The sequence below is a fragment of the Festucalex cinctus genome, chromosome 10 (genome assembly GCF_051991245.1).
Source record: "Festucalex cinctus isolate MCC-2025b chromosome 10, RoL_Fcin_1.0, whole genome shotgun sequence".
NCBI classification, from domain to species: domain Eukaryota; kingdom Metazoa; phylum Chordata; class Actinopteri; order Syngnathiformes; family Syngnathidae; genus Festucalex; species Festucalex cinctus.
The window spans coordinates 8369773-8396442 of record NC_135420.1 but is presented as its reverse complement, the minus strand read 5'-3'; the positions used below and the strand labels follow the sequence as shown (position 1 = coordinate 8396442).

At 39.5% G+C, this 26670-nt stretch overlaps 2 protein-coding genes across 5 annotated transcripts in view; both read left to right on the top strand.

The window, feature by feature from the left end:
* Positions 1-26670, top strand: part of kank4 (KN motif and ankyrin repeat domains 4) — a 102668-nt gene extending 75998 nt beyond the window's left edge. For 2 of the 4 annotated variants that reach the window (XM_077533578.1, XM_077533579.1), the window contains exons 2-11: positions 9722-9785; positions 10216-13425; positions 14823-14916; positions 15568-15585; positions 17818-18069; positions 20057-20141; positions 20900-21119; positions 21241-21383; positions 22893-23093; positions 24079-26670. In XM_077533578.1, the coding sequence (XP_077389704.1) occupies positions 9767-9785; positions 10216-13425; positions 14823-14916; positions 15568-15585; positions 17818-18069; positions 20057-20141; positions 20900-21119; positions 21241-21383; positions 22893-23093; positions 24079-24174 (4338 nt within the window). In that variant the 5' untranslated portion in view covers positions 9722-9766 and the 3' untranslated portion in view covers positions 24175-26670. The remainder of the gene's footprint in view (positions 1-9721; positions 9786-10215; positions 13426-14822; positions 14917-15567; positions 15586-17817; positions 18070-20056; positions 20142-20899; positions 21120-21240; positions 21384-22892; positions 23094-24078) is intronic. The other 2 variants (XM_077533580.1, XM_077533581.1) reach the window with 2 other exon arrangements.
* LOC144026680 (E3 ubiquitin-protein ligase TRIM35-like) lies at positions 6673-8535 on the top strand. The gene is made up of 2 exons (XM_077533582.1): positions 6673-6704; positions 6831-8535. The coding sequence occupies exon 2, from the start codon at positions 7013-7015 to the stop codon at positions 8393-8395; it is 1383 nt and encodes a 460-aa protein (XP_077389708.1). The 5' UTR covers positions 6673-6704; positions 6831-7012; the 3' UTR covers positions 8396-8535.

The following is a 26670-nucleotide window of genomic DNA, read 5'->3' as shown; positions in this document are numbered from 1 at the left end:
AAAATGTTTTTAAAGTTTTCCATCAAAGTATGTTCTTTTAGTAATTTTTGTAAGCTATTTTTGTTTTCTCTGCTTTGCTTCTGAATGTTAACTGTTGAGTTGTTCGATGTTTGTTCGAAATGTGCTTTAAAAAAAAAGTGCATTGTCTTGCATTTTTGTGGATTTTTTGTTTTGTTTTGGTTTGTTTTTTTTGGAACTGAATCCTTTTGACCGCTGTATTTTTATTGTGTTGCTAGTTAATTTTTTCCACTTTTCATCCAGATCTAATAGAACACTGGCATGTGTCATTTATAATGTCCCTTTTGCCCTATGGTCCTTCTCACAGTTAATGGGGAAAACAGTTGGTGAATGAGAATACGTGCTGTGAATGTTGTAGCTAAACTGACTCATTAATTGCTTCGGAAGTGTGTTAAAACAGCTGATCAAATAATAGAAATGAAGTGGCATGTTAGATGTTAATTTCTTGCGTTTAGCACATAGTGTTTATAGCACACAGTAATACATTTTCAGACATTCATGCACAGCTTTGGCGGCAGACAGATTTATTGTGTCTGTGGTAAACCCGTGCATTGTGTATTCAGCTATATTTGAAATTCGTCATAATGTACAAACAAGATTGGAGAATTTTGCTGAGAAAAGCATCCACGTGCATATTCACTGCCCACCACTGCAGAGACAATAAAAAAATGTATTTTCAATGCTCATCATTCAATCCTGGCTGAAACGCCAGCCTCATCTTCCTCTCCATACACAGCTATTACTTAAGCTGATTAAATGCGGTGGTAATAAAAGCTTTTGTTTACATGGTATGTGGATTGTTGCAGATTTGGATGAATTGACCGTGTAAAAAGCACAATGTCTTTTTTTGTCCCACGAAAATCATTGTGCACTAATGTGCTTGCTCTTCATAGGTGGTTTCTCTCTTACATTCAAGAGATAGCCCTTCAAATGTATTTCTATGGCTGTAGGTTTTGGTGCAATTTTTAATTTCAGCATTTCAGTCACTTTCCTCACAGACTGAATGCAGGTGCGGCATTTCATTTGGTTCAATTCCAATTCCCATTTATCACGTCAGTTATTTTCAGTATTTTGCATGTTGGTTGTATGTTGAAGGATCTGAGCTCAGTTTTACGTCACAATACAAAGTGACATCCTTACGGTGTTAGATGTATTTTTGTATTTTTTCCCCAAATCAAGTTTCAGTGAACCTGGCATAGTTTAAAAAGCCAAAGATTCGAATTGGATGTTGTACAACAAAATGAAGACTATAACTATTCGAAAACATGTAATTGGTGACAAATAATATGACCTAATTCAAACCTTGTGGAAAGTAGTCTAGTTTAAATAAATACAATGCTGCATTTTCTGCACAGTTTCTTACATGAAAAAACATTTCAATACTATTCAATAATATTGACAGTTATCATCTGACAATTGTGACCCGCAGTGTTGATGCAGTACAAAACCTTTTTGGTTTTGCAGGAAAATCCAACTAAAAACGTGATATGCAGTATGTATCAGGTTTTGTTTTGTTTTGTTTTCATGAATTTGGCGCTACGGTCTCCTGGCCATTACAGAAATCAATATTTGTAAATAACCTTGACGCAAAAGTACGAGGTTTTGCGTGCTTCAACATCTGCAACCGCATCCTTTTTTATTTTTATTATTTTTATATTTTTTATTTTATTTTATTTTATATGCAGAAGGGCTGAATGTGCTTCATGTTTGCACAAAAGGTCCAGATTGGTGTCGGTTTAAATCTTACGGCACTCAATCACAACAACATTCCTTTTTATGGCCAAGAAGAGAATCTACTTAGCAAAACAAAACAACACTGACTGCTCTTATGAGGAAAGTGGATGATGCTTTGTCAAGTATATAACCATATATAAATGATAAAACACATGACTTAAAACATTACCATTCCAATATTATTTTTGGAGTAATTTCCCAAGTGTGTGTCTGTCTAACATCCTGATCAATTCCTAGTTTGACATTCAAACAGCCTAGTGGGCATCAGTGGCCAGGACCAATTTGACCTTTCGCCTCTGTGTTTGATTGAGTGCTATGAATTTCACCTGACATGTGGCCAGGAGAACTAATCAATGCTTTCATTGCTGTGTCTTTAAAATAACTAAATCATCTACAATGAATCACTACAGTGGTAAGATAAATTGGAATTAAAAACAAGCATATCAGACAGTATGAGCTTGTACTACAGTGTTCGTGGTATGTAGCCTAAATGGTTGGTGCCCATATAAAACACCGCATCTTACGAGAATGCATGTCCTTGTTTAGCTTGCTTGTGTGTGCTCCAGGCTGAAAGCTGGTGAATAGGGCTGCACAATGCTGCCACATTCTTAGGGTGGAACAAGAATAAACAGTGATAACTGGACCCGTGTCAGTACTGCAGTAAAGACTTGGGACTTGGGAGCTGTTTTTTTGTTTTTTTCTTGATAGCCTTGAGCTCCAGATTGACCCTTCTGACTGTTAATGAGCTCATTTTAGCAGCTGCAGCCACTGCAGCTTGCCTCACATTTTCATGCTCAGTGCAAATCAATAAGAGGCAGGCTATGACTGCATGGAGGCGGCCTAGACCAAGTTTTGGTATTTTCGCAGACTCTTGCAAGTGCTTTAAAAAGCAAGCAAAAAAAAGCTCTATTGGAATAGATTTTTAAAGTAACCCTCGGAGTCCCAAAGCTGCCTGTATGTACATTCTTTTTTTTTTTAATGAGATAAAGGGTGGTGGTGAAAATAACGGGGGGCGGAGTTCTGCTCTGCCTGTACGAGATATGAATGTGAACAGCTGCCACTCCCGAGCCTGCCTCGATTTTCACTTTTGCTCGTCTTCTCTCTTCTATCTAACCGCCCACCTCCTGTCTGCTGACTGCACTCACCGATCCTATTTCCTGTGGGCCTGCCATCTCCGGAGCCTGCTCTGTGTCACTGTATCAAGCTAATTTGATTTCTAGTACACAGGCAACCATTAAAACTAATGATTTTCCTATTTGGTTTGGGCTTGGGTCAGGCGAATGAAACATGTTTAAATGCAGACAGAACGTTTGATGTGCGCCTGAGGGGGTTTATATCTGCATTGAATTAAACAACTGAGCTCCAGGGTCCCTGTTCTTTCAACAATTTAGTAGTTGCTGTTCAAAATAGCCTCTTAATAACTATCCCGATGACATTTAATGACATCCTGTTGTCAGTAGGAGCTTATTCACTGCATTCTCATTACAACTTTTCTCCCCGTTGCCTCTCAGCCAGCTGCTGTGCCCTGTGGACTGGTGTTGTCAGAATGTGGCATCCATCCAACAGCTCTTATAAAACAACACTTCACATTATTGATGCATGTACATGAACAGACACTGCCATTATGTTTGACACATATTGCAAATGGCTTTCTTTTCAAAACATTGATTTACCAGCACATTAGGTACAGATGTTTCATTTGAGAAGATCCAACACAAGATAAGCATCCAATTTAATGTCCCTCCAAATACCATCACTATTTATAGAAGTGGCCCGGTGAGGATGAATCTGAATTCTGAGTGGTTAAAGACAGTCCCATTGCTAAACACTTTTGTTTTTGCTCCAATTTTTCAGAAGTTGGATGCAAAGATCTCAAACTTTTTCTACCTACACAAAAGGTCATTTCCCTCAAATATTGTTCACAAATCTGTAAGCATTTCTCCTTTGTTGAGATAATCCATCCCACCTCACACATGTGGCACATCAAGATCCTGATTAGACAGCATGATTATTGCACAGGTGTGCCTTAGTTTGTCCACACTAAAAGGCCACTCTGAAATGTGCAAGGGTCAGAAAACTACTCTGTATCTGGTATGACCACAATTTCCCTACAACATATGGATATTTCCTACCACCCAAATAAATAAATACATTAATAAATAAAATTTAACAAATCAGGAAAAATAAAAAAGAGAGAGCGAGAGAATACAAAAGTACCAAAAATTTGTACCATTGAGTACCAGTATCAATTCCCAGGTACAGAGTATTGGAACAGTACTGCTGCAAATGTGAAAGGTACCCAACCCTACTTATTGATCCCAGTAAGTTTAATAAGTAATCCCTATAAGTCCCAATAAGTTTATAAGGACTTACGACTGTTGTGATTTGAATTTCAGTGCAGACAATAATATAATGTCCTCCATTTATAATTGTTGGAGAGATACTTGTCTGCATCATGACTACAGTCAAAGAACACTTGTGGCAACCGTTTGTAAGTCACTTTACGTTATATGTGAAAATGTGTTTTAAAAAAACAGCGTCACGGAACTGATTTGCGGATCTATGAGGAATAATTGCAAGAAAAATTTAATTGACACACATGATCTGCCTTGCGGAGCATCTACATTTTAAATCTGCGCAGGTAAATAATGGAGGGTCAATATCCATGGTTGCTGATTTACAGATGGGTCATTAATTACAGGACCCGTGGAACCGTTCAGAACCGCCGTAAAATTTGCACCCCTTCAGCTTTCGAGCTCAGGTTGAGCTCGAAAGCTGAAGGGGTGCAAATTTTACGTTTGAGTTATAGGGTGACTGGGAATGTTGATGCTGACAGGGACTGTCGCTGTCGCTCGCAGGCCTAAGGAGTCAATTCGGAGGCATGGCCAGGGACCAGACATTCTTCCGGAATCACTAAGCCTGATTTTGATCATGGTCCTAAAATTGAGTATTTCAGGCACCAAGGAGGACATTTGGAGCATGTTTTAGAAAGGCCAGCATCTCAACCACGTGGACTAAACAGCTCAAATTTTCAGGACTGAATTGTTATCACATCAAATTAATCTCATTATGTTGTTTAGATGTAAAGTAACTAATGAAACAGCCACCGAGTTTATATCCTGAAGCAAACATATTAATTTGAAACTTCTCATGGAATGCAATCATTCATGAATCACACACAACATAATTAGTCTCATTGAGGGCTTTAAACGAATCTCTAAATAAATGAATTCCTTTTATTGGCTTGTCATTCAATGTTACACATTTTCACCGGCCTTTGAAAGATCCCCAAATGAAAAAAAAGCATCTACCTCTAATGAGGAGGAATTTCAATTAAACTGCCAACTTTTGCAATCCTCACAAGTGCAGTGATGGTTTCTCTTTTACAATCTTGTTTAACATTTCAATTTTGTTTCCATTCTACTAGATGTCTTTTTCTTATGACCATTTTTTCTCTCTTGCCTTCCTCCATTTATACCTCTCTTTTCAGTGATGTGTTTAAATGGGGATTGTTGTGTGCCCACTGTGTATAATTGCGATAGGGCTTTGACTCTTTCACCAATTACGATCACCATTTTTCAGCTCCCAAATTGGCTAATTAAGCCTTAAGGACAGCGAGCTGCAGTTCCATTAAGCACCCCGAGAAGTCAGGAATGCCAATGTTCTTCTTTCCTGGGACATAGGAAGGAGCAGCTGCTTAAAAAAAGGTTGCCATGGTAACAGCCACATGCTGTGGCATTCAATGCAACAGCAATTAAAAAAAAACAAAAAACATTAATGTTTCTAACAGAGGTAACAATTGTGCAATAGATTACCAATTTTTGATTACGTATATTGAGCAGAGACCAAACAGAATTTATCATTCTTTTCGTTTCAGCCCCTGCAGATAGCAGTATAAATAAATGGTACAAACACCACTCAAATACTTAAAACATTGCTAGGTGCTTAACAAAAAATGCACATTATTATAAAATATAATCAAACATCGTTTCACATGAAGTGAGCCAAACAAGTCTTACCGGTTGCCCTGGCGCCTGGATGGATGGATGGCTGGATGGATGGATGGATGGACAATGATGATGATGATGATTATGATGATGATGATGGATAAAAGTGGCTGTATTAATGCTCAATTCAAATTGTACAAACACAATATTAATCACAATGTTGTGCCAAGACTAGTGGGACCACATAGACTATATAATTATTGCAAAGGAAATTTTTGACTTGACTTCCCATTATTGCATAGAAAATATCTCTGTGTTGACTTTAAAAAAAACAAAAACAAAACAAAACAAAGATTTGTATAGTCTCTACACATGAGTTACCTTCATGCACATTGAGTTCCCTTGTAGGTTATATGAAATGCATTGTATAAATAAAGCTCGTCGTCACACACACATATAAAAGCCTTACCATACATAGTCATTTTTAAAAATAAAAGCCTTAATATAATATACATATTATTATTATTTTTTTAAATAAATTATAAATTATAAATACATCGGATCATACGTGGACCGTGGTCATCTTTTAAAAATTGCCTTACTATACTTTTTTTTTTTTTTTTTTTTTTTTTTTTAAATAAATGCCTGACTATACTTGGTCATTTAAAAAAATGCTTTACTATACATGGTCGTTTAAAATATAAAAATTGGTTTCATATTTAACTAATGAAACATTTTAATACATATTGAAATCAGAATTGAAAATCTGTTTTTAGAATTTGACTTACTCGTTCCACAAGAATCAATCAAATCAAGCTGTGTTTCAAAGTTGGTGTTTGCATTTTTCTATTTGAAGAATCTGCTTCCAAACGCAGTCTCCATTTACCCAAAGAGATCCGGAGTTTTACAATGTGGTAAAGCGAGTTTGGCGGGTTTGTCTGACGTTTAGGTGAGCTCTTCCGGATTTTTCATTGTTCGCTGCACATTGAGCACGAAGCAGGAAGGGTAAGAGACCATTTCCTTTCAACAGCTATCTCCTCCTTTTCTTATCTTTTCAACTTTTTCTTTGTTTCCTTTTCTTTTTCTTCTCTGAAAGTTTGCTTTCAGGACTAAGTTTTGCCTTCCTTCCAGATAACGGGGTGTGGCTGCAGTAGAGTCAAAAACCTAAAGCAGGAAGTGCACATGAGGACTTTTTCAAAATCGGAAATTTCCTTCACCCGTGACTGAGTGAGGCAGACTCCAGACGCACTGCTGCTCTTCCTGAGAGTGAACACTGGAAGCTTGCAGACTGAGTCAGTGTCTTCACAAGGACCATGGCCGGAAGATTTGAGGATGATCTCCAATGTCCGAACTGTTTGGAGATCTTTAAAGATCCTGTCATGCTGCCGTGTAGTCACAGCTTCTGTCGTGCGTGTGTGCAGCAGTGGTGGAAGGAGAAAGGAGATCGAACGTGTTCAGTCTGTAGGACGGAGTTCAGATCAATTGATGTACCTTTGAATTTAGCACTGAGGAACGTGTGTGAAACGTTTTCACAAGCCTCAGTGGAGTCGGGCGACATATGCAGCTTGCATGAAGAGAAACTGAAGCTCTTCTGTGTGGACCACCAGGAGCTTGTGTGCGTTGTCTGCATGGTTGCAGAACTCCATGCTGGTCACAAGTTCCGGCCCCTCGATGAAGTAGTGAAAGATCACCAAGAGAAAATCCAGAAAGGCCTGAATGACACAACGAAAAGACTGAAAGATTACAATGAGATAAGAGACAACTGCAATGAACAAGTCATGTACATTAAGGTCCAGAAGGAGCAGGTGGAAAGCAAGATTAGGAGGGATTTCGAGGAGCTTCATCGCTTCCTGCAGTCTGAGAAGGAGGCCAGGTTGTCTGCTGTGAGGGAGGAAGAGCGTAAGAAGAGTCGGATGTTAAAGGAGAAGATTGTGGCTCTCAGCAGAGACATGGCCGTTCTCTCAGACGTGATCCGAAACGCAGAGGAGCATCTGACGTCTGATCCCGTTTCCTTCATGAAGAACTTCCAGACCACGATGACCAGAATCCAGAAGCTGCCCAACAGGACCGAGCGGCTCCCACGAGGAGCTCTGCTGGACGCAGCCAAGCATGTGGGCAACCTCAAGTTCAGTGTGTGGGAACGAATGAAGGAGATGATCTCCTACAGTCCCGTCATTCTCGACCCGAACACGGCCGGTCCAGAACTGAGTCTGTCTGAAGATCTGACCAGTGTGAGTTGTCAAGAAGAAGCACAGCGTCCGAAGAATCCAGAGAGGTTTGAGTGGGAGGAAGTGTTTGGTTCTGCTTTGGCCTCGGGAGCGCACATGTGGGAAGTTGAGGTGGGAGACAACAGAAGCTGGGGACTGGGGGTGGCGTGGGGGGACCCTTATTTGCCACATAACATGAAAACATGGAACATTGCATTTATTGATGATAAATACCATATGATGTCTAACTTAGTTGATTACTGGAATCCACCAGTGAAGCTGAAGAGGATCCAAGTTCACGTGGACATGAACGAAAGATCAATTTCATTCTCTGAATCTCTTACAAACACTGAATTGGGCAAAGGGTGTACTTCCAAATTGCCACTATTGTCTGACAACATGAAAATGTTTCCTTACTTTAGGACAGCTGATGAAATTCCTCTACAAATAATTCCACTTGCATGTCGTCCTACGACTCAAAGTCGGTGACGATGTTTAAGATGTTTTGCTCCCACAATTGTTATCAGTCATTTTGTATGAGATTTTTTTTCCACCTATAAGTGAATGTTTCACACCAATTGCCTTGTTCAATAAACTAACAAAAAAATAAATAAAATAAAATAAGATTATTTATTATAAATGTCATGCTTTTACTGTTGACCCCAACCCCACATTTATTGATTTGGATCTTATAGATGAGTTTGACTCTTGGTGTCTTTTTGTCCATCTGGTTGTGTGGCTTGCAAAGCGGAAGGATTGCTGAGTAGTTGTGGGAAGTGCTTTTAGATGTTGAGTGGAGATAATTTGCAACCTCGGACTGACTTCTCCAGTGACCAGATGAAACACGGACCACCTCTGGAGCCGTGTAGTCACATCTTCTGTCACACTTGTGTGCGGCAGTGGTGATGGTATAAAACCCCAGCACATGTTTAAACAAGTTCCTGGTGTTGTCCTGTTATGTTGGGATTTATTTTACATGTGACGCACATTTGCATAGAAATGATCTGACGCATATGTGCATCTACTTTAATTTCCCATGTACATGACACCCCCTAATGCCTCCCACCCCACATCACCCTTGAAAAGCAATTTTTATCGTGAGAGCTCAGAATTGTTCATTCGGTAGTCTTACCGATTCAACGTCTTATCATCATTGCTCTCTCTTTTTTTTTTTTTTTTTTTTTTTTTACGTTTATGTGTGCGTTGGGGTGCGTGAGTTTGCGTGCGTGTATGTGCGTGTGTGTGTGTGCGTGCGTATGCGTGCAAATACGTGTAAATTTATACTCATTAATTCACCTAAAACCTCATAAAAATCCCATTACCCTTCACCTTAACCAGATACTTAAGGTGAGAGTCGTGAGGTTCAAACGGTCAGGAGACCAAAGAAAAGGTCAGAAAAGATCAAAAGAAAAGAAAGATAAATCAAAGTGAAATCCAGCACCAACCAAGCACTTCCTGCCTTCCCCATGGTTACAAAATCAAAGTCTTACGCCAACCCCAGAAGCCTCTAAATTCCAACAAATTAAAGAGGTCTCAAGAGACCAGAGGAAAAACTAAAGAGAGGAAGGAGGGAAGGATCGATGAGGCAGAGTGAGATCCACAGAAACCAGTACGAAAAAAAAAAAAAAAAAAAAAGCTTTAGAATGAATGAGTCTCTGTAATGAAATAACTTCATTCATTCTTCATCAAGAAAACATTAAGACGCAGATGTCTTAACTTTTTTCCCCTTTTCACAGTATAGCCTACTCAGGTTTTTGGGTGAAATTATGTGGAATTACATTATTTTCTCAAAGCTTTCTTTTTTCTTTTCTGTAGGCTGCTCCGCCAAACCGTTGTCGATGACTGAGCTCTCTGCATCCCATGATGGACAAAAAAAGTGGTGAGGTTGACTATTGATTTTTAAGGGAATATGTTTTTGTAAATCTTATCGAGCACACCATATGTAGCAACATATTTATCATTATTTTCATGACAGGACATATGCTGTAGAGAAAAAAAAATGTCTCCTGTTCTGGCCAAAGGCAACTAAATGTTTACTTTTTGGGCAATGACTCATTACATCATCATAACCCATTTCAAATTATATTTCTGAGGTTAAACAGCATGCATTAGCTGATATGGTTTTAGATAAGGGAGCACTGCGTGTACTGCAACATCGGGTACCAAATTTGGTACAGCACGTTAATATAACTGGGTTTACTAGTATTTAAATAATAAACAATAAGACAAGAAATATGTTCACTGTGCATTTTGTCAAGCAATTAAAAAGGTGTATACACTAATTTACTGTGATATTTCCCCCATACCAGGCAATGGCTTTCAGACAACAGCCAGTGAAGGTGGTGTGCAGAGAAAGCAACTACCCTACTCTGTAGAAACTCCTTATGGCTTCCATCTGGACTTGGATTTTCTCAAGTATGTTGATGATATTGAAAAAGGCAATACTATCAAAAGAGTCCACATACAACGTCGGATCAAGGGTCCTCCCAAATTCAGTACTCTACCCAGAAATTTCAGTCTCCCAGGACATGGTATCCGGCCAGCCCCTAAAGACAGCCCATGGTCTGGGACAGCCACGTTGGGACCAAAACCTAAATCACGGCTAACAGAGGTTACGCAGATCTCTGATTTGAGAGCAAATGAAGGGGGAACTTTAAACCGAGGGACAGCTATTCAAGCAACTAGTGTTGTTTCAGCTAGGCTTCGAGATGAAGGTGTTCTGGGAGCTCAGATTTTAGAAGAAAAAATGATGGGAACTCAAAACCGGCCCAACTTGCTTCGAGCATCAAGTATGCCCATCACATTGCAACAGCGGAAAAGTTCTGATTCAAGTAGTCCAGACCGTATTGTGGGAACACCAGAGAATGGATCAAATGAAAATATTTTTAGGGCATCACCAGATGTAACTGAAAGAAGATGTGCTCCTCAAGAACGAGTGGGGATTCACCAGCAGATCACGGTGGCTTTGAAGCGGGTCAGAGAGCTTGAAGAACAGGTCAAAACCATCCCTGAACTTAAGGCTCAGATCTGCTCACTAAGGTTGGAGAGGGAACAGCTACTATGTCAGCTTCAGGCCCAAGAAAAGGCCCAGGCTTCCACATTATCATCTAACATGGCTCCATGTGATGATGCTGGGATAGAAACTCAACCACAAGCAAGCCGGCAAGGGTTTAATTTGTCTCTGACGCCACACATTAATCAGACTTTGACAAGAAAGGCAGTAACTGAGAAAAATAAACAGGTTAGCCCAGAGGCAAGTATTAGAATTGAAAAAGAGGCTGTAAATAAAGAAAGTTTGTGTCAGCAAGAATCTATTATTCAAACACAACTGCCAGAAAAATGTGAACAACAGAAAGAGACTGTAGGGAGTCCACTTGAACATGCAGGCCAAGAAGATGGTAATGCAGCAAACGGAGATAATTTGGTGGATTCGGGTAATGTACAGAATTTGCATGAAAAGCTAGTATTACTGGAGGATAAACTTCTAAAGGCTAGTCAAGAATTGGAAAGAACTAATGATCTATTGAAAGAACAAATAGTGGAGAACCAAGTGAAAGATGATAAAATACTACAGCTTAGTGAGGGATTAAGAGTAGAAGTGAGTCCAACAGAAACACACAATAGACCAAGAAGAGAGAGTATAGATACAGGGACAGAGACTGATAGACTAGACTACTCCAACCAAGAGACAGAGACAGAATCACCGGGTACAGTAGATCAAGGAACTGATACAGAAAGAATCTGTATTGAAGTGTGTGTCCCCATGCCAATATCCGAATTTATTGATAAAGAAACAGAAACAACCAAAGTGGACACTCAGGACAAAGTGACAGAAGTTATGGCAGAAGGTTTTCTTGTTAGCCCACAATTACCTGAAGTTAACAGCATGGAACAGGGTACACTGATTGAAATAGCAATCACTAAGAATCAGATGACTGAGACAACCATAGCCAAATCAGAGGAGGGGACAGACTATCTACAGAGGCCAAGGGCCAGCAGTGTTGACAGAGGGACAGAGACAGAGAGAGTGGACACAGTGGACAGGGTGACAGAGACAGAGGTAGCGCAGATGAATGACCAGCATACTGAAACAGAAGTAGAAAGACATCAAGACAACAATCCAGTCATAAATGCTGAAACAGAGAGTCATGAGGAGGAAAATACAGGCAACCAGAGGGATGAGGTTCATTTTAGCGTCAGTGAAAGTGAAGAAGGAATGAAAATGAATGAAATAATCAAGAGAGATCACAGAGGCAATAAAACTCTGGTGTCAAACATTATTACAGATAGTCCTGTTTCAGAAAAAAGAAGCGTGATTAAAGAGGAAACTGGAGGTTCAGATTTTGTTAACCAGACTAAAGAAAGCAGTGGTTCACAAGTTGAAACATGCAAACTTGCAGAAGCTCCAACAGAGGTAAGCCTTGTACAAAATAACCTAGAAACAAAAGCAATACTACCTCTAGACAGTGTTGAAACACAGCAAGTTTCACAGAGTTTAGGAGCGACTCCGAATACCGTCGCCGTTGTAGCAGCAACAGAGACTGCCACTGTGAAGACAGCAGTTCCAGTAAGACCTCAGAGAGGTCGTAGGCCATCAGCAGACCAGTCACAACCAACAACTCCTCAACTTCAAGCTCCTCCTGTGTCTCCCCGCAGGAAAACCAGTGAAATTCAAGGTAATAAGTCAAAGACTGTAGCTCAATCCTCTGCAGAAATCTGTGACCCACAGGTGAAACATGAACCCCCATCTCAGTCTCAGTCCGGGGACAATGCTATGGAGTCATCATGCGATAAAGATCCTCAATCACAATCTCAAACTGACATTGAAAGCCCATCATCAAGCTCCAAGGACATCCAAGCTCGACCAAAATCGATCCAAGCCCCATCTAAAACGATAACTCGACGAGATTCAAAAGACCTGAAAGCTAGAGTATCTAGTGTATCACAGCCTTTAAGACGTGGATCCAGCGAGGGGCACACACCCCCGGCACGCCGGCCATCAGGTGAAGTCCAATCTTCGTCTCGAAGATTGTCCGATGAGAGTCAACGGCTTAAGAAAGAACCTGAATCACAGACAGTACGCAGAGGCTCCAGTGAAACAGCTCAGCGTCGGAGTTCTGGGGAAGCCACAGCCTCACGTCGCGATACTGATGAAGCGCAGCAGGTACGCAGAGGCTCAAGTGAGTCACCAACTTCGCCCGCAGCTTTAGGTCAAGTCGTAACCCGGATAACAGGGCTACTGGGCGAGCAGTGGGCTCAGTTGGGGAGCAGCTCTGGAGTGCAACCCTCAGTCAGCCAGCAGCAGAGTCCCAGCACGCAAAAACAGACGGCAGGGAAAAGCACAGAGGCAGGAAAGGGAACCTCAGCCAAGCCTGCGGGAAAAGCAACAACAGCGGGGAAACCAACTGGGAAGCCTGGCCCCTCCAAGATGAGCTCTATTCAGAGTCAGTTGGTCAGTTCCCTTAGTGTTCTGTCTGCCTTTTATTCACCAGGCCAAAAAGCTGCCAAGCAAGATCAAGGTAAGCCTTAAACTAATTGTTTTAGTAAATTGTTTGCATGAGTTGCAAGTTGCACCAGCACAAGCAACTGCATTTACTGCTAGCTTATACTAGTTTCATGTTAGGTATTCAGATGAGAATCTTTACGCAGCATACAAAATAAAAATATGCTGGTACAGCCCCTTACACCCTCACAAAATCCCTTACATGCTATGACCAATATATAATACAGTAAATATAGTGTACACAAAAGCCCCTTTTCTAGATTATTACAAAACATTAAGTACTGTATGTGTATTTGATTGTTAAACAGCCGAATGGATGGATTAAAGTGGTGTCTTTTTTTTATTTCTTTTTTTTATACCATCATGTCTCAAAAGTCTCTTTATCGCCCATGAGCTCAAGTACAAACTTTCACACAAATTTTATGTTCTGAGTTCATTTAAAGTTTAGTGCAGGGACACAAAAAGCTTCTAAATGTGTGTGTATATCTGTGTTGGTGGTTGGATATACTGTAGACAAGCTTATTATTCTGAAATAGTAAATTTGTTTCATTTTGTTTGCTATTTACTGTCACTCAGCACAAAGTTGTAGTCTACTGAGCTCAATGTTTTGGCATGAGACATACTCAGTCATTCGATTTCCTTTTGATATCTAAACACAATGTAGTGCTAAGTGCTTTGTGGCGAAAGGCAATGCATTTTATTGCAACTTTATGCTTTAACATCATCCATCCTGATTCACCCGAAGTGATACTAGCCAGACACAAAACTATCGTTCTTTCGGGACAAAGTTTCCTTGGGGGTGGTATTGACCGCAAAGCCACATCCTTCTGTATTGCATAAAACATAGCATAGCCTTTACATCGGGACTAAGATGAGGGGAATCTAAAACAACCATACTGGGCTTACAGCCCATAAGAGTCAGCAATAGAGCCCATGGAAAATCAATTTTCATTGCTGTTATATACAGTATATTATGGGCCCAGTCAAGGTTGTACTGTATGTGATTGGAAAGGCTTAATCAAGATATACTGTACTATAGATAGAAACATATGTTGGACATGAACATTGGTGCACACTTTACCCATTTTTTTCAGTCAGAGGTAAATATTAATTCTTTAGTTCATCAAGAAATTTTGGGGAAGGTCCTTTTTGGTTTTAGCATGACTATGAACATATGTCAAATACATCAAGCATATCCAGTGCTAAACTTCACAACATTTTCTTTTCTTTTCTTTTTTTTTCTGACTAATCTGAAATTTGCAGAGCCCTTCAGTACAGCTGAATGGAAGTACAACCACAGTTTAAATGCAAAGAATAATTTGGATGAAGGGATGGACTAACAGACAGACAAACTGTACTTTGGAAAACTCACTAATCACTTTTCCCTCTCTCATGTTTTGCCCTTCTCCCCAGGTCTCAAATCTATTATGAAGAAAAATGGGGTTGCTGACAAGCAAGGGAATAAGGGAACCAAGAAAAACCTGAAGTTTGTCGGGGTGAATGGAGGGTAAAATCACTTTAATCAGTGTCCAACATGTCTGTGTTTAATAGCCTAATTTAGCTTGCATTCGTGCGTGTGTATGTGTCTTTCTCTTTGTGTGCTTGATCTCATCATCATCTTTCTCTGTCCAGATGTTTGCATAATTGCCCAGTCATGCAATATCCAATTTAATGGATATTGTAGATTAAATTCACTTGAAAAAGAATGAATGTGTTGCATCGCGTTACTCTTGGCTACATTTACACTATGTACACTGCGTCCATGGCAGCCCAAAATGCACTATGGGATTTTGGCTCAGTATCTGAGCCAGCTTTCTCAGTATTCCAGTGTTGCTAAGTATGAGGTGTTCTCTGTTGGGATTAATAAAATTGATTTACCGATCTATCTATTTATCTTATCTTGTCTATCCTTGGTCCATCTGTCCATGTATCACGGGGCTCAGAGGTGCACTCCACAGTTTGATGCTATTCTCTCTCTCTCTCTCTCTCTCTCTCTCTCTCTCTCTCTCTCTCTCTCTCTCTCTCTCTCTCTCTCTCTCTCTCTCTCTCTCTCTCTCTCTCTCTCTCCCTCTCTCACTCTCTCATATACTTGGTAAACTCCATATATCAATATATCATCATCAGTTTTCGTTACTGAACAAGGCTGTTTTGTTCACAGGTACACACATGTGAGCAGGTAAACATACCTTAAATAGAGCTTTATTTACTTTCCTCTACTGAAAGGATGCTTTGGATGTATAAGGCAAGGTTGTATTAAACAAGCATCTTTTCATTTCACAGGAATGACCTTTTTGTGTGTACCTAACCTTGGCTCGCGCTCACTACGTTAATTGCTTTCATATTAGCATTCACAGCTTTCGTGTTGCTGTGATGTGGTTGTCTGTATATTTGTTCCAAGGCTGTACGTATGGTTACATTTAGGTTAGACACATCCTGCAAAGCCCATTCCGGACTTTTTCGGATGTTAGCTGTGAAGATTTGGTGTTGCAGACACAGATGCAATTGAATGAAGCCAGGTGGCAAACAGAAATACAGTTTACGAATTAAGTGGGGGGTGGGGGGGGCAAATGCACTAGATATGCAGGTTGCTTTGACTACCTTATACAATGTAAAAACTGATTTTTTGCCATTGTAGATATTACCTTGGTTTCCTAAAATTATATTTACTATTTTTTTTTCAAGTATTCACAGTCAATTATAAACATTAGGTATATTTCTAGTTGCTACTTGTTTTCTTCTGTGTAATATGTTTATAGCAAATTTTGTAATACATTTTACATTAAATTAATAATTAAGATTTAATCAGTGAATGTGTTTCATTTTAGAAGTACTAAAAATGAGAGAGAGAGAGAGAGAGAGAGAGAGAGAGAGAGAGAGAGAGAAGTTTCTATAATTTGACGTTTAAATGCTTAACATACATTATAATGCATATTGTATATAATTACATTAACCACTAATATATTAGTGTGCTTTTATTAATGTAATCATTATTGAATTATGGGCGGCACGGTGGTGGACTGGTTAGCACGTCCGCCTCCCAGTACTCAGGACTCGGGTTCGAGTCCAGGCTCCGGCCTTCCTGGGTGGAGTTTGCATGTTCTCCCCGTGCCCGCGTGGGTCTTCTCCGGGTACTCCGGTCTCCTCCCACATTCCAAAGACATGCGTGGCAGGTTAATTGGGCGCTCCGAATTGTCCCTAGGTGTGCGTGTGAGTGTAGATGGTTGTTCGTCTCTGTGTGCCCTGCGATTGGCTGGCAACCAGTTCAGGGTGTACCCCGCCTACTGCCCGAAACTGGCTGGGATAGGCTCCAGCACCCCTGCGAGTTAGGATTAAGCGGTCAAGAAAATGGATGGATGGATAATAATAATAATAATAATAATAATAATAAAGATCGAGTCCAGGCTTTGGCCTTTCTGGGTGGAGTTTGCATGTTCTCCCCGTGCCTGAGTAGGTCTTCTCCGGGTACTCCGGTTTCCTCCCACATTCCAAAGACATGCATGGCAGGTTAATTGGGCGCTCTGAATTGTCCCTAGGTGTGCGTGTGAGTGTGGATGGTTGTTCGTCTCTGTCTGCCCTGCGATTGGCTGGCAACCAGTCTAGGGTGTACCCCGCCTACTGCCCGAAGCTGGCTGGGATAGGCTCCATCACCCCCACGACCCTTGTTAGGATTAAGCGGTTAAGAAAATGGATGGATGGATGGATGGATGGATGGATGGATGGATATTAATAAAGGTTGTTGTAGCATAAAGCACACAGCACCAAATAATGATGATCAGTCAAAGACTGAGCTGACACAAGCAAACTAAATAACTAACAAGAGCTGACTGGAAGAGACGTGACAGGATGAAACGTAGATGAAACTACAAATGAGACACAAGAGAGCAGGCACTCAGTAGTGACAACAGAAGGAAAAACATGAGGCAAAATGCATTCATACTAATTATAAACGTTACAAGAATCAGTCATAAATGAAAGCTAGACCATTATTTGTCCAACCAGAAAACGGCTTCAATAGCCTCAGTATTTCATATAAGAATTTCATTTGGCATTATAAGTGGAATTTATAACAAGAGATTTCCAACTGGGAAAACTGTTCAACTATTGTTTCAGTTCAATTCATCTGTGAGGCTTTTGTACCAGAGGGTAATAGTTTGAATCCCACAAATGTGTAATGGCAAGTTGGAAAATGGTAGTCCTGACCTGACCACTGTAAGTTGTCCTTAAGCAAGGCACTCTCCTCAGCCATCAGCTCAAGATGTGTATCGCCGCTTGCTGACATCTTTCCTTGCATGTCTGCATGTGTGTGAATGATTTCTCTATGTGGCGTATAATGCACATGCACAGCAGAGGGAGAGTTGAATTTCCCCCGTATTAATAGTAGTATAATAGTTTTGCTGCTTCCTATCAGGTACGAGAGCACGTCGAGCGACGAGTCCAGTGGAGATGAGAAGGCAAAAATGGATGTGGAAGGAGAGGCTGAGGAGGAAAAAGACAAGGAGCCGACTTCAGCAGAAAAGCCCGAGGAGGCAGCAGATGCGCAGGGGAAAGATGCTGAAATAGTGCATGATGAAGAAGGTGCAGTCGCTGCACAGAAAGAGAGTGCAAAAGACCTGCTGGATCCAGACAGTAGCCAGGATCTCCTGGGGGAAGAAGCTGAAGGGTGAGACAGATTTTAAGAGGGAAGTCATTCCAGCTCACACAGAGCTGGCATTATTATGGCGCACTTCAAATAGTTTTGCAGTCTTGCAAATTGTACATAACCTCTGTACGTCTTGCCAAATTATCACTATTACCAATTAAGCATGTTAACCTTCCCAATGGTGATGTTAGTGTCAACGTATTGAGGCAATTGACGGCATTCTGCCACTTAAATGTACATAGACAAACTTACATAATACACATACATAAAACACACTCACACATTTCTTCATATGCTACACAGCAGACACTAGTGGTGTGAATCTTGACCCCTATTGTTAGCATTTATTGGATTTATGAGACCCACTCTGATGGCCACGGGGCAACTGGTAGATGACACTTTGTTTATTAAGTCATTACTCAACAGTTGTAGTAGTCCTGACCACAGCAAATGTGTGAGACCCACGGTCTTAAAGCCTCTATACACCAATCCGACGTCAGCCAAATGTGACCGACGCGTACTGTGTTGGCTTGACTGTCCGGCATCACACACTGTAAAAATGACGGAACTACACACCGCAACAGACACCGACACTGCGCATGTGTAAGAAGTAATACCACTCCATACCATCAGTGGCAGTAGTCACTATTCCTCATTGTTAGGAAAAGGCAACCAGAAAGAGGGTGGGATATAAAAACATAAACAATGCATACTGCTATCTTTTTCCACTCACGATGTTGATATTCCCACTCAAAGCACACTATCGGGCTCTTTACAGAGTGTTGTATAATATACATTAGGGATGAAACGATATCCAAACATCACAATACTATATTATCACGATATGAAGATCACGATACAATAATTATCACGATATTGTGGGGGGGTTGGCGATATTTAAAAAAGATCACAATATTAATTAATATTATTAATTAATAAAAAATAATTTAATTATAAAATAATTTTAAAAAGATCATACTAAAAAAAAAAGCACAATATTGTGCTTTTGTACGTAATACCAATGCATATAAACCACCTACAATCTCTAATAACAATATTGAGGCACTTACTTGTTAATGCAAGCACACATTGATCGCTTCACAAGCAAATCAAGTTCCCCTTCATCTGACAATTAGCATAGATTTTAAACACAGAAGGCCAAAACATCCCTAATGAAAATTAAATTGCACTAATAAACTAGTCGCTAGAGGGTGCTAGAACTGCACAAATGGAAATGAACCTGACTTTTTTTTAACAGATGTGTTCCTTTTAAATATAGTGAACATGACGACGACGATATTGTGGAAGTTTTAATATCACAATATCACGATATTGCCCTTATCGTTACATCTCTAATATACATACAAGTAAAGTACCTGATATATCTAGTTGCGTCCCCATATCTTGCCATAGTTTGGCTTTCATCAGTCATTCGACAGTCTCGCTTGAACCATAGCGATAAATTCATCTTCTCAATCTTTTGTTTAGACAGACAGATATTCTAATTCTGTCCAAATGCAAAGTGTGATAATGTGCAAAATGAGCCAAATTGTAAAGGCTTTCCATCACTTGCTGTTTATCCACATTTGTCACTTCCCGTTCTTGCCCCATGCGCTGATTTTCAGGCTTATATATCCAATCAAAGTTAAAAAGTCATGATGGTTCAACATGTTGAAAATGTCTACCAGACACTCCGCCAACGGTTAAAAGTTACAACGGTAATCACTAATCAGTCAGTACAAACCGACACCCGACCACTTCCTGACTTCTGACGTCGGCATGGTCATTAGTATACATATATCACCATTGCAGTTTATGTGCAGTATGTCATTAGTGTCAGGCTACAGCTCGTATATGTTTGTGGTTCTATTGCTTTTATTATCGTTAGCTTCTGTTTATTTGTCTTCTTTAAAAATGCATCCTACAGATTGTTTTGCATGACTTGACATTCATGATATTCAAATTTAGCTACAGAATGTTTATCATGTTTCCTGGTCTTTCATTTCAGGGGAAAAGTTGACAAGAGCTTTATAGACGCCTGCCTCTATGTAAAGGATCGCATGGAGGAGGTTACATCACCAGATAAAGAAATGGTAAGGACTTTCAGAAATTATTGAAGTTTATACCTTCCAAATGCAATCCAATGTGTTGTGCCAAAAACTACATATGCATCTTGGTGCATTCATATCTTCAGAAGTGTGGGTAAATTAAGTTCAAGTATGTTGGAGAGTCAAGAGAGCAAGTCTGTATTCTGATTAGTGTTGAGGTGCCCTTGAGAAAGGCACTGAACAACCCTCAACCTCAGCTCGGAGGCACAGCACCTTTGCATTTGTTGTCAGTCTGACATCTCAGCACATCCCCGCTTTTGTGTTTTACGCTTAAATCGCTCCTTGAGAAATACTACTATTAAAATAACAAATAAATAAATAAAACAACTGAGCTAGGCTGTGCTATATTTTGGTCAAGAAGAATATACATCATTAATTCTGTGCTCAATGTAAATTAACGTTTTCGCAAATGGATGGAAATGCACGCCACATCAATATTTTCCACTTGGTGACTATTTCTCTTGCTGGGAAAAGGATGCCTTGTCATGCCCCATCCCTAATTACATTTTTGAAAGTTTAATTAAAAAACAAAAACAAATGTAGTCTAAAGAATAAGCTTCAGGCTCTTTGAAAGTAATAATGTGGAGTAATATGATTCACTCAGTAGGTTAATAACCAGCTGCTCAGTGTAAATGGAAAATTATATGAAGGCAGCACTATTTATAGCACGTGTATCGAAAGACGTTTTTGTTTTTTGTTTTTTCATTTCATTTACATATCGTCTCACATTTGTCTCCTCTCAGCGTCAAGTTCTAGTGGTCCTCTACCAGGAATGGTTCAAAGTTTCCAGTCAGAAGACTTCGCAGGCCGATACCGTCCGACTGTACCTGCGCCAAGTGGGCTTGACCACACCAACTCTGCTGCCATACGTTGTTAACCTGACAGACGGCAACGGTAACATGGCTCTCCACTACAGTGTCTCGCATTCAAACTTCCCCGTGGTCAAGCTGCTGCTTGATACTGGTGAGCTAAAAGTCAACACAGACACTTTTAGCCAAATACATTTTATGCTAACAGTTGAAATGCGCACCCTCAACCAGCTCTCGCTAAATGATTTATTTATTTTCAACTTGTTTCTGTTCAGGACTTTGTGAAACCGACAATGTGAACAAGGCAGGCTACACTCCGGTGATGCTGGCTGCACTGACAGCTGCTGAGAGTGCTGACGATTTGGAGGTCGCACAACAGCTGCTGAGACTCGGTGATGTAAACGCACGCTCCAGACAGGTGAGCTAGTTCATGTACCATCAAACATTTGGCTACCTACTATGATGGTGGAAAGTGGAAGTCAACCTTGACAATAATATTTTATGTTACATGACATTCTGATGAATATAACATTTGTTGAATATGAGTTATGCAGTGAAATCCAGCCGTTTTTATCCATCTCAGGGGCGGCCATTTTGCCACTTGCTGTCGACTAAAGATGACATCACAGCTCAGAGTTCAGGCAACGACCAATCACAGCTTACCTTTTTCTTTAAGCTGAGCTGTGATTGGTTGTTACCTGAGACCTGAGCAGCTGTGATATCATTTCCACTCGACAGCAAGTGGCAAAATGACCGCCTTCTGGTATTGATAAAAACTGCTGGATTTTGCTCTTAATTCATATTCCACTAACACAGTATTAACTACAATACCATATTTAGACTAGTAGGGTGGCATTGAATTAAGTTATTATATATTACTGAATAGAACTATCCATCCATCCATCCATCCATCCATCCATCCATCCATCCATATATCTGTGTGCTACCGTCACTTGAATTCATATGAATTTGTGTGTAGGCAACAGGGTAGAATAGTGGTTGGTTAGTGGTTGGTTTTGTTTTGTTTTTAGAAGAAGAAAAAACTAGGTAAACATTTTACGTATGCCACGTCTTTAAGGTTCAAATAAGGTCCTGCTGTGCCTGTCACCCAGAATTTTAGCTCACTGGTAGCACTCTGTGGTAGCGGTGCAGGCTTGATTAACCCCAGCCCCAAAATACTTTAGTCTGTTAGTTTTGTTTTATTTACTATCCATACAGAGGAGGCCTACATTAAAATAGTTCTAATGTTATCTTTGCGTAATGTATCACTTTAGTATCTTGAGGCTGGGTCAATGTCCTCTTTTTTTGGAAATGAAAATATGGTCACCCTATGTAAAAGGACTTATTGAAGACAAATTTTCATAGGTGTAAATGTGAGTGAATGATTGTTTATCTAAAGTATATGTGACATGCGATTGGCTGGCAGTCTAGTTCATAATGTGAATGTAGTGAAGAATGAATGTGAAGTGGATTTATTTTATTTTTTTTTTTTTTTTTTTTTACCATTTTTCATGTTCAGAATCACAGATGAGGCTATTCCAGCTGACTTTGCACAGGGAACACCGTGAACTGTCACCATTCAATCACAGAACACATATTCACATTCACGAAAATAAATTATTAAAGAAAATTTGATTTTTCCAGAATCTGACTTAACTAACTAGCTAGTTCAGTGGTTTCAGCTCTATCCTGTTTCTTTTTTGTTGTTGTTGTCTGTTTAAGAAGATCTTATTGACAGCATGACCAATTTCAGACACTGCACTACCTCATTAAGATTTAATTAACCTCACTTTTACTTATCCGTCACTTTCATCCTCCAGCTCCTTTGAGACTTTGCACCATGACTTGTTCTTCCGCCCTCTTTCTTTTTTTACCCTCCTGAATACCTGGAGCCTCAGGTTTAATTTAAATCTCACTCTTGGTCTAGATGGGTCAGACGGCGCTGATGCTCGCCGTGAGCCACGGCCGCCTTGCTATGGTGAAGCTGCTGCTGAGTTGTGGCGCAGATGTAAATGCTCAGGATTATGAGGGCTCCACGGCCTTGATGTGTGCCAGCGAGCACGGCCACACTCACATTGCCCGCCTGCTGCTGGAGACGGGTCACTGTGACACCAGCCTCACAGATAAGGTAGGATAGCATTGACTTTATCACTAGAGGAAATATACTGTAGCGTGATGTATGGCTTATCCGGCAGATAATATAAAAGTCAGGCTACATACACTGTATATCTTTTTTTTTTTTGCCTTATGAGAGTCAAAGGCACTGCACTGCATCTTCAAAATGAAATGAGATCAATCCAGTAGAGGCCAAACCTTATAATCCTCGTCATATATTATATTTAGGGATTTGCTGCTTTGTGGCATTTATTCTGTAATGATTATATACAAGTGTCATGTTCAAAATATTAGAGACTAATGAAGAACACTTGATAACATCTCAAAACAGCAGCTAATTTAAAATTAACCCAAAAGATAGTTTGGAAGTTAATCTAGCAAAGCAAATCTTTTGAACAAATGATTTACCGTACATTACCCTCATATTGAAGACACTGTACATACAAAAAATAAAAATAAAATAAATAAAGTGACTGTTTGCAAAGGGAAATTAAATAATCTAAGAGTATTAAGAATATTAAAAAATACATTCCAGTTATTTATTTATTTTTTAAATATTAGCAGTTGTTTTTCTGTGATTGGCTGGCAACCAGTCCAGGGTGTCCCCCGCCTACTGTCCAAAGCCAGCTGAGATAGGCTCCAGCACCCCCCGCGACCCTTGTGAGGAAGAAGCGCTCAAGAAAATGGATGGATTGATAGCAGTTGTTTTTTAATTGTACTGTCCATTATGATGATGCAAGTAAAAAAATAAAAAATGTTTCATTTGGAAAGCAAATAACTTAATCACCTTTACAGAACCATGACAATTTTGATCTCAATTGTCATTTGGTATTTAAAAATGCTAAATAAGATTCTTGTGTGTCTTATTTACATTGCTTATGCTCGGCAGTAGTTGATGAGAGGGCCTCAAACAGCACAACATCGCCTCCATCAGGTGTACAACGTTCACTGCAAGTACCTAAATAACCCTGGAATTTCTCTTTGTGCGCTTGCTCCAGAATGGACAGACCGCTAAGGATGTGGCAGAAGGAGCTTCCCACCCAGATGTTGTTGAGCTCATCAAGGCCCACGGCGAGGCTGCGTCTGGCCACTGAGCCAAATGCCCCCATTTCCTGCATATGTGCGGTTTACCTTGAAGCTGCGAGAGCTCACAAACAAACTTGGGAGACAGCAATGTATGCCCTTATTTACTTCCACACATTGCAGCCAATACGTTGCCTGGGGTTTTCAAAGAAATGCTGCACCAACCACACAGTGGACACCAGAATCGTGCATCGCCTTGATTTGAACGTGGCAGGGAAGATCTTCACATCCTGGAGAATAAAATGAGAATTTGGAGAGTGACATGGAGACGGAAGGATAACTGCTGCCTCTTTATAATACTCTTCAATCATAATACTAAGCACAGAATCTACCTTTTAAATACATATATACAGTGTGTAAGATATGTACCTTGACATTCAGCATTTTTTTTTTCTCTCCATTGACATATTTTTGAAAAGCAATTATTCAAATGGTATAAGTCACAATATGGCATCAGATTTTAAGTATATACAAACACAGATTCTGTATTTTTTACTATGTTCCTATTTTTATTTTTTAGATATTGTTTTGTAAATACTCAGATCAATGTGCAGGCCTTTAGCTAACGTATTACATTGATTTTTAGAAAAGTAATCATGTAATAATATAAATGTTCCACATCACCCAGCTGATATTTTAAATACATTCAGTGTCTTATTTTATAATAATAATTTAATGTGATTTGAGTGCGTGAGTATGCGTGCGTGCGTGAATGTTGACAAGAAACACTAATGCTTGGTTCTGTGACATAAGTTTTCATATAGGCATACAGTAGAATGAAACAGAATGAAATACATTTTATAACAAACATATAGCACTAACTTAAAAAAATAATAACTTATTTTTTTCCCCCAAAGAAGATTGTATTGTGCAGAAGTTACTGCATGCCATTTTGTTTGTTTTGTTGGCTGTCAACAACATGCTGTAATACTGTCTGACTCTCCCACTATTCCCCAGTTCAAATATTATTCCTTATTTTTCTAAGCCTACTTGTTTTTCATATGCAACATAGTGCACAATGAATGTCTGACGGGCTGATGCATTCCTAAATATTGGTAGTAATAATAATAAAAAGCAAATGTAGCAATTGCAACTCTCTTGGGACTTTTAACCTTGAGGTAATAAGGATGGAATGTTAAAGATTATGAAATTATAAATGAAACTCAAGCTGATTCATGTCAAGTTTGACTGTAGAGATGTCACTTCTCTTCTTTCGTACTTACACGGAGAAGTATTCCGTAAATTTCTCCAAGCAGGAGACTGATAAAACATTTCCAACCTATTATTTGTGTTTACAGACATAATGAATCAGATTCTGACACAAACATTTCACAACAAAGTGACAACAAAACAGTTCTTTGACAAAGTGCATTGTAAAATTTTTGCAAATATGAAAAAGCATTTGTAGGCTTATAAAGAGTTATTCAAGTACATCAACGATGTTAATAATATAAAACAGACTGTGAATACCTAAACTCAGCAACACAAATGATTTTCATCAGAGTTATGCAGCAAAATCCAGATGTTTTTATCCATCTCAGTGGTGGGCATTTTGCAGCTGTCGACTGAAAATGACATCACAGTTGCATTGGGCTCAAGTAACAACCAATCACGACTCAGCTATTTTCTCAAGCTGAGCTGTGATTGGTTGTTGACTGAGCAACTGTGATGTCATTTTCAATCGACATTAAGTGGCAAAATGGCCGCCCGCTGAGATGGATAAAATTAGGTGGAGTTTGCTGCTTAACTCGTATTCCACAAACACAATATTAATCAGAATGCTTTGTTTATAATTGTGGGGGTGACATACAACCTATTATAAAAGAAACTTTTTGGGTTGACTTCCTCTTGAAGTGTCCGAACTTGTCGCCTCTCATCTTTCAACGTATGGTTGCATTTGTGTTGTGAGAATAATTTGTATCTGATCTTCTGTGCCATTGGTCGAATGAAAATCTCATGTATATGTTTAATCCAGTGTGACCTACATGCTACAATAAGAAGGTTTTGCTGCCAAAGACTTCAAATCAAATCAAATTCACACGGGGTTAAATATGTATTTATTTGTTCTTGTAATGCCAGCCAAACACTTGTGTATATACAGTATTGTGAAAACTATATAACCTCTATTGTCAAACAATACGCTCAACAAATAATACTAAATATTTATTCAAAATTATATATATTTTTTACCGTATACATATAGTATAATGTATGCATGGACAGATTATTCCAGTGATTGAACTTTGACATTGAGCAGTGGGTAACGATCTTTGGAGTGATGGGTGGTGTAGTATTGGTGACTCTTTCATGTGCCCTTCCATGTTACCAATAACACGTTAAATCTATAATTAAAAAGAAAAAACTATATTGAACATACAAGCCAATGAAAAATTTAAGTATATGACAGAGTCTAACATAAAAAGTTATATCTTTGTGTATTATCTCAGTGAGCCTATATGTTGGAAAGCAGAAAACTTTCACAATAAATAAATATATACTTGAAAAAA

Bases quoted from the DNA above. Each gene is read 5' to 3' on its own strand.
- LOC144026680 (XM_077533582.1), top strand. From the start codon at position 7,013: ATGGCCGGAAGATTTGAGGATGATCTCCAATGTCCGAACTGTTTGGAG.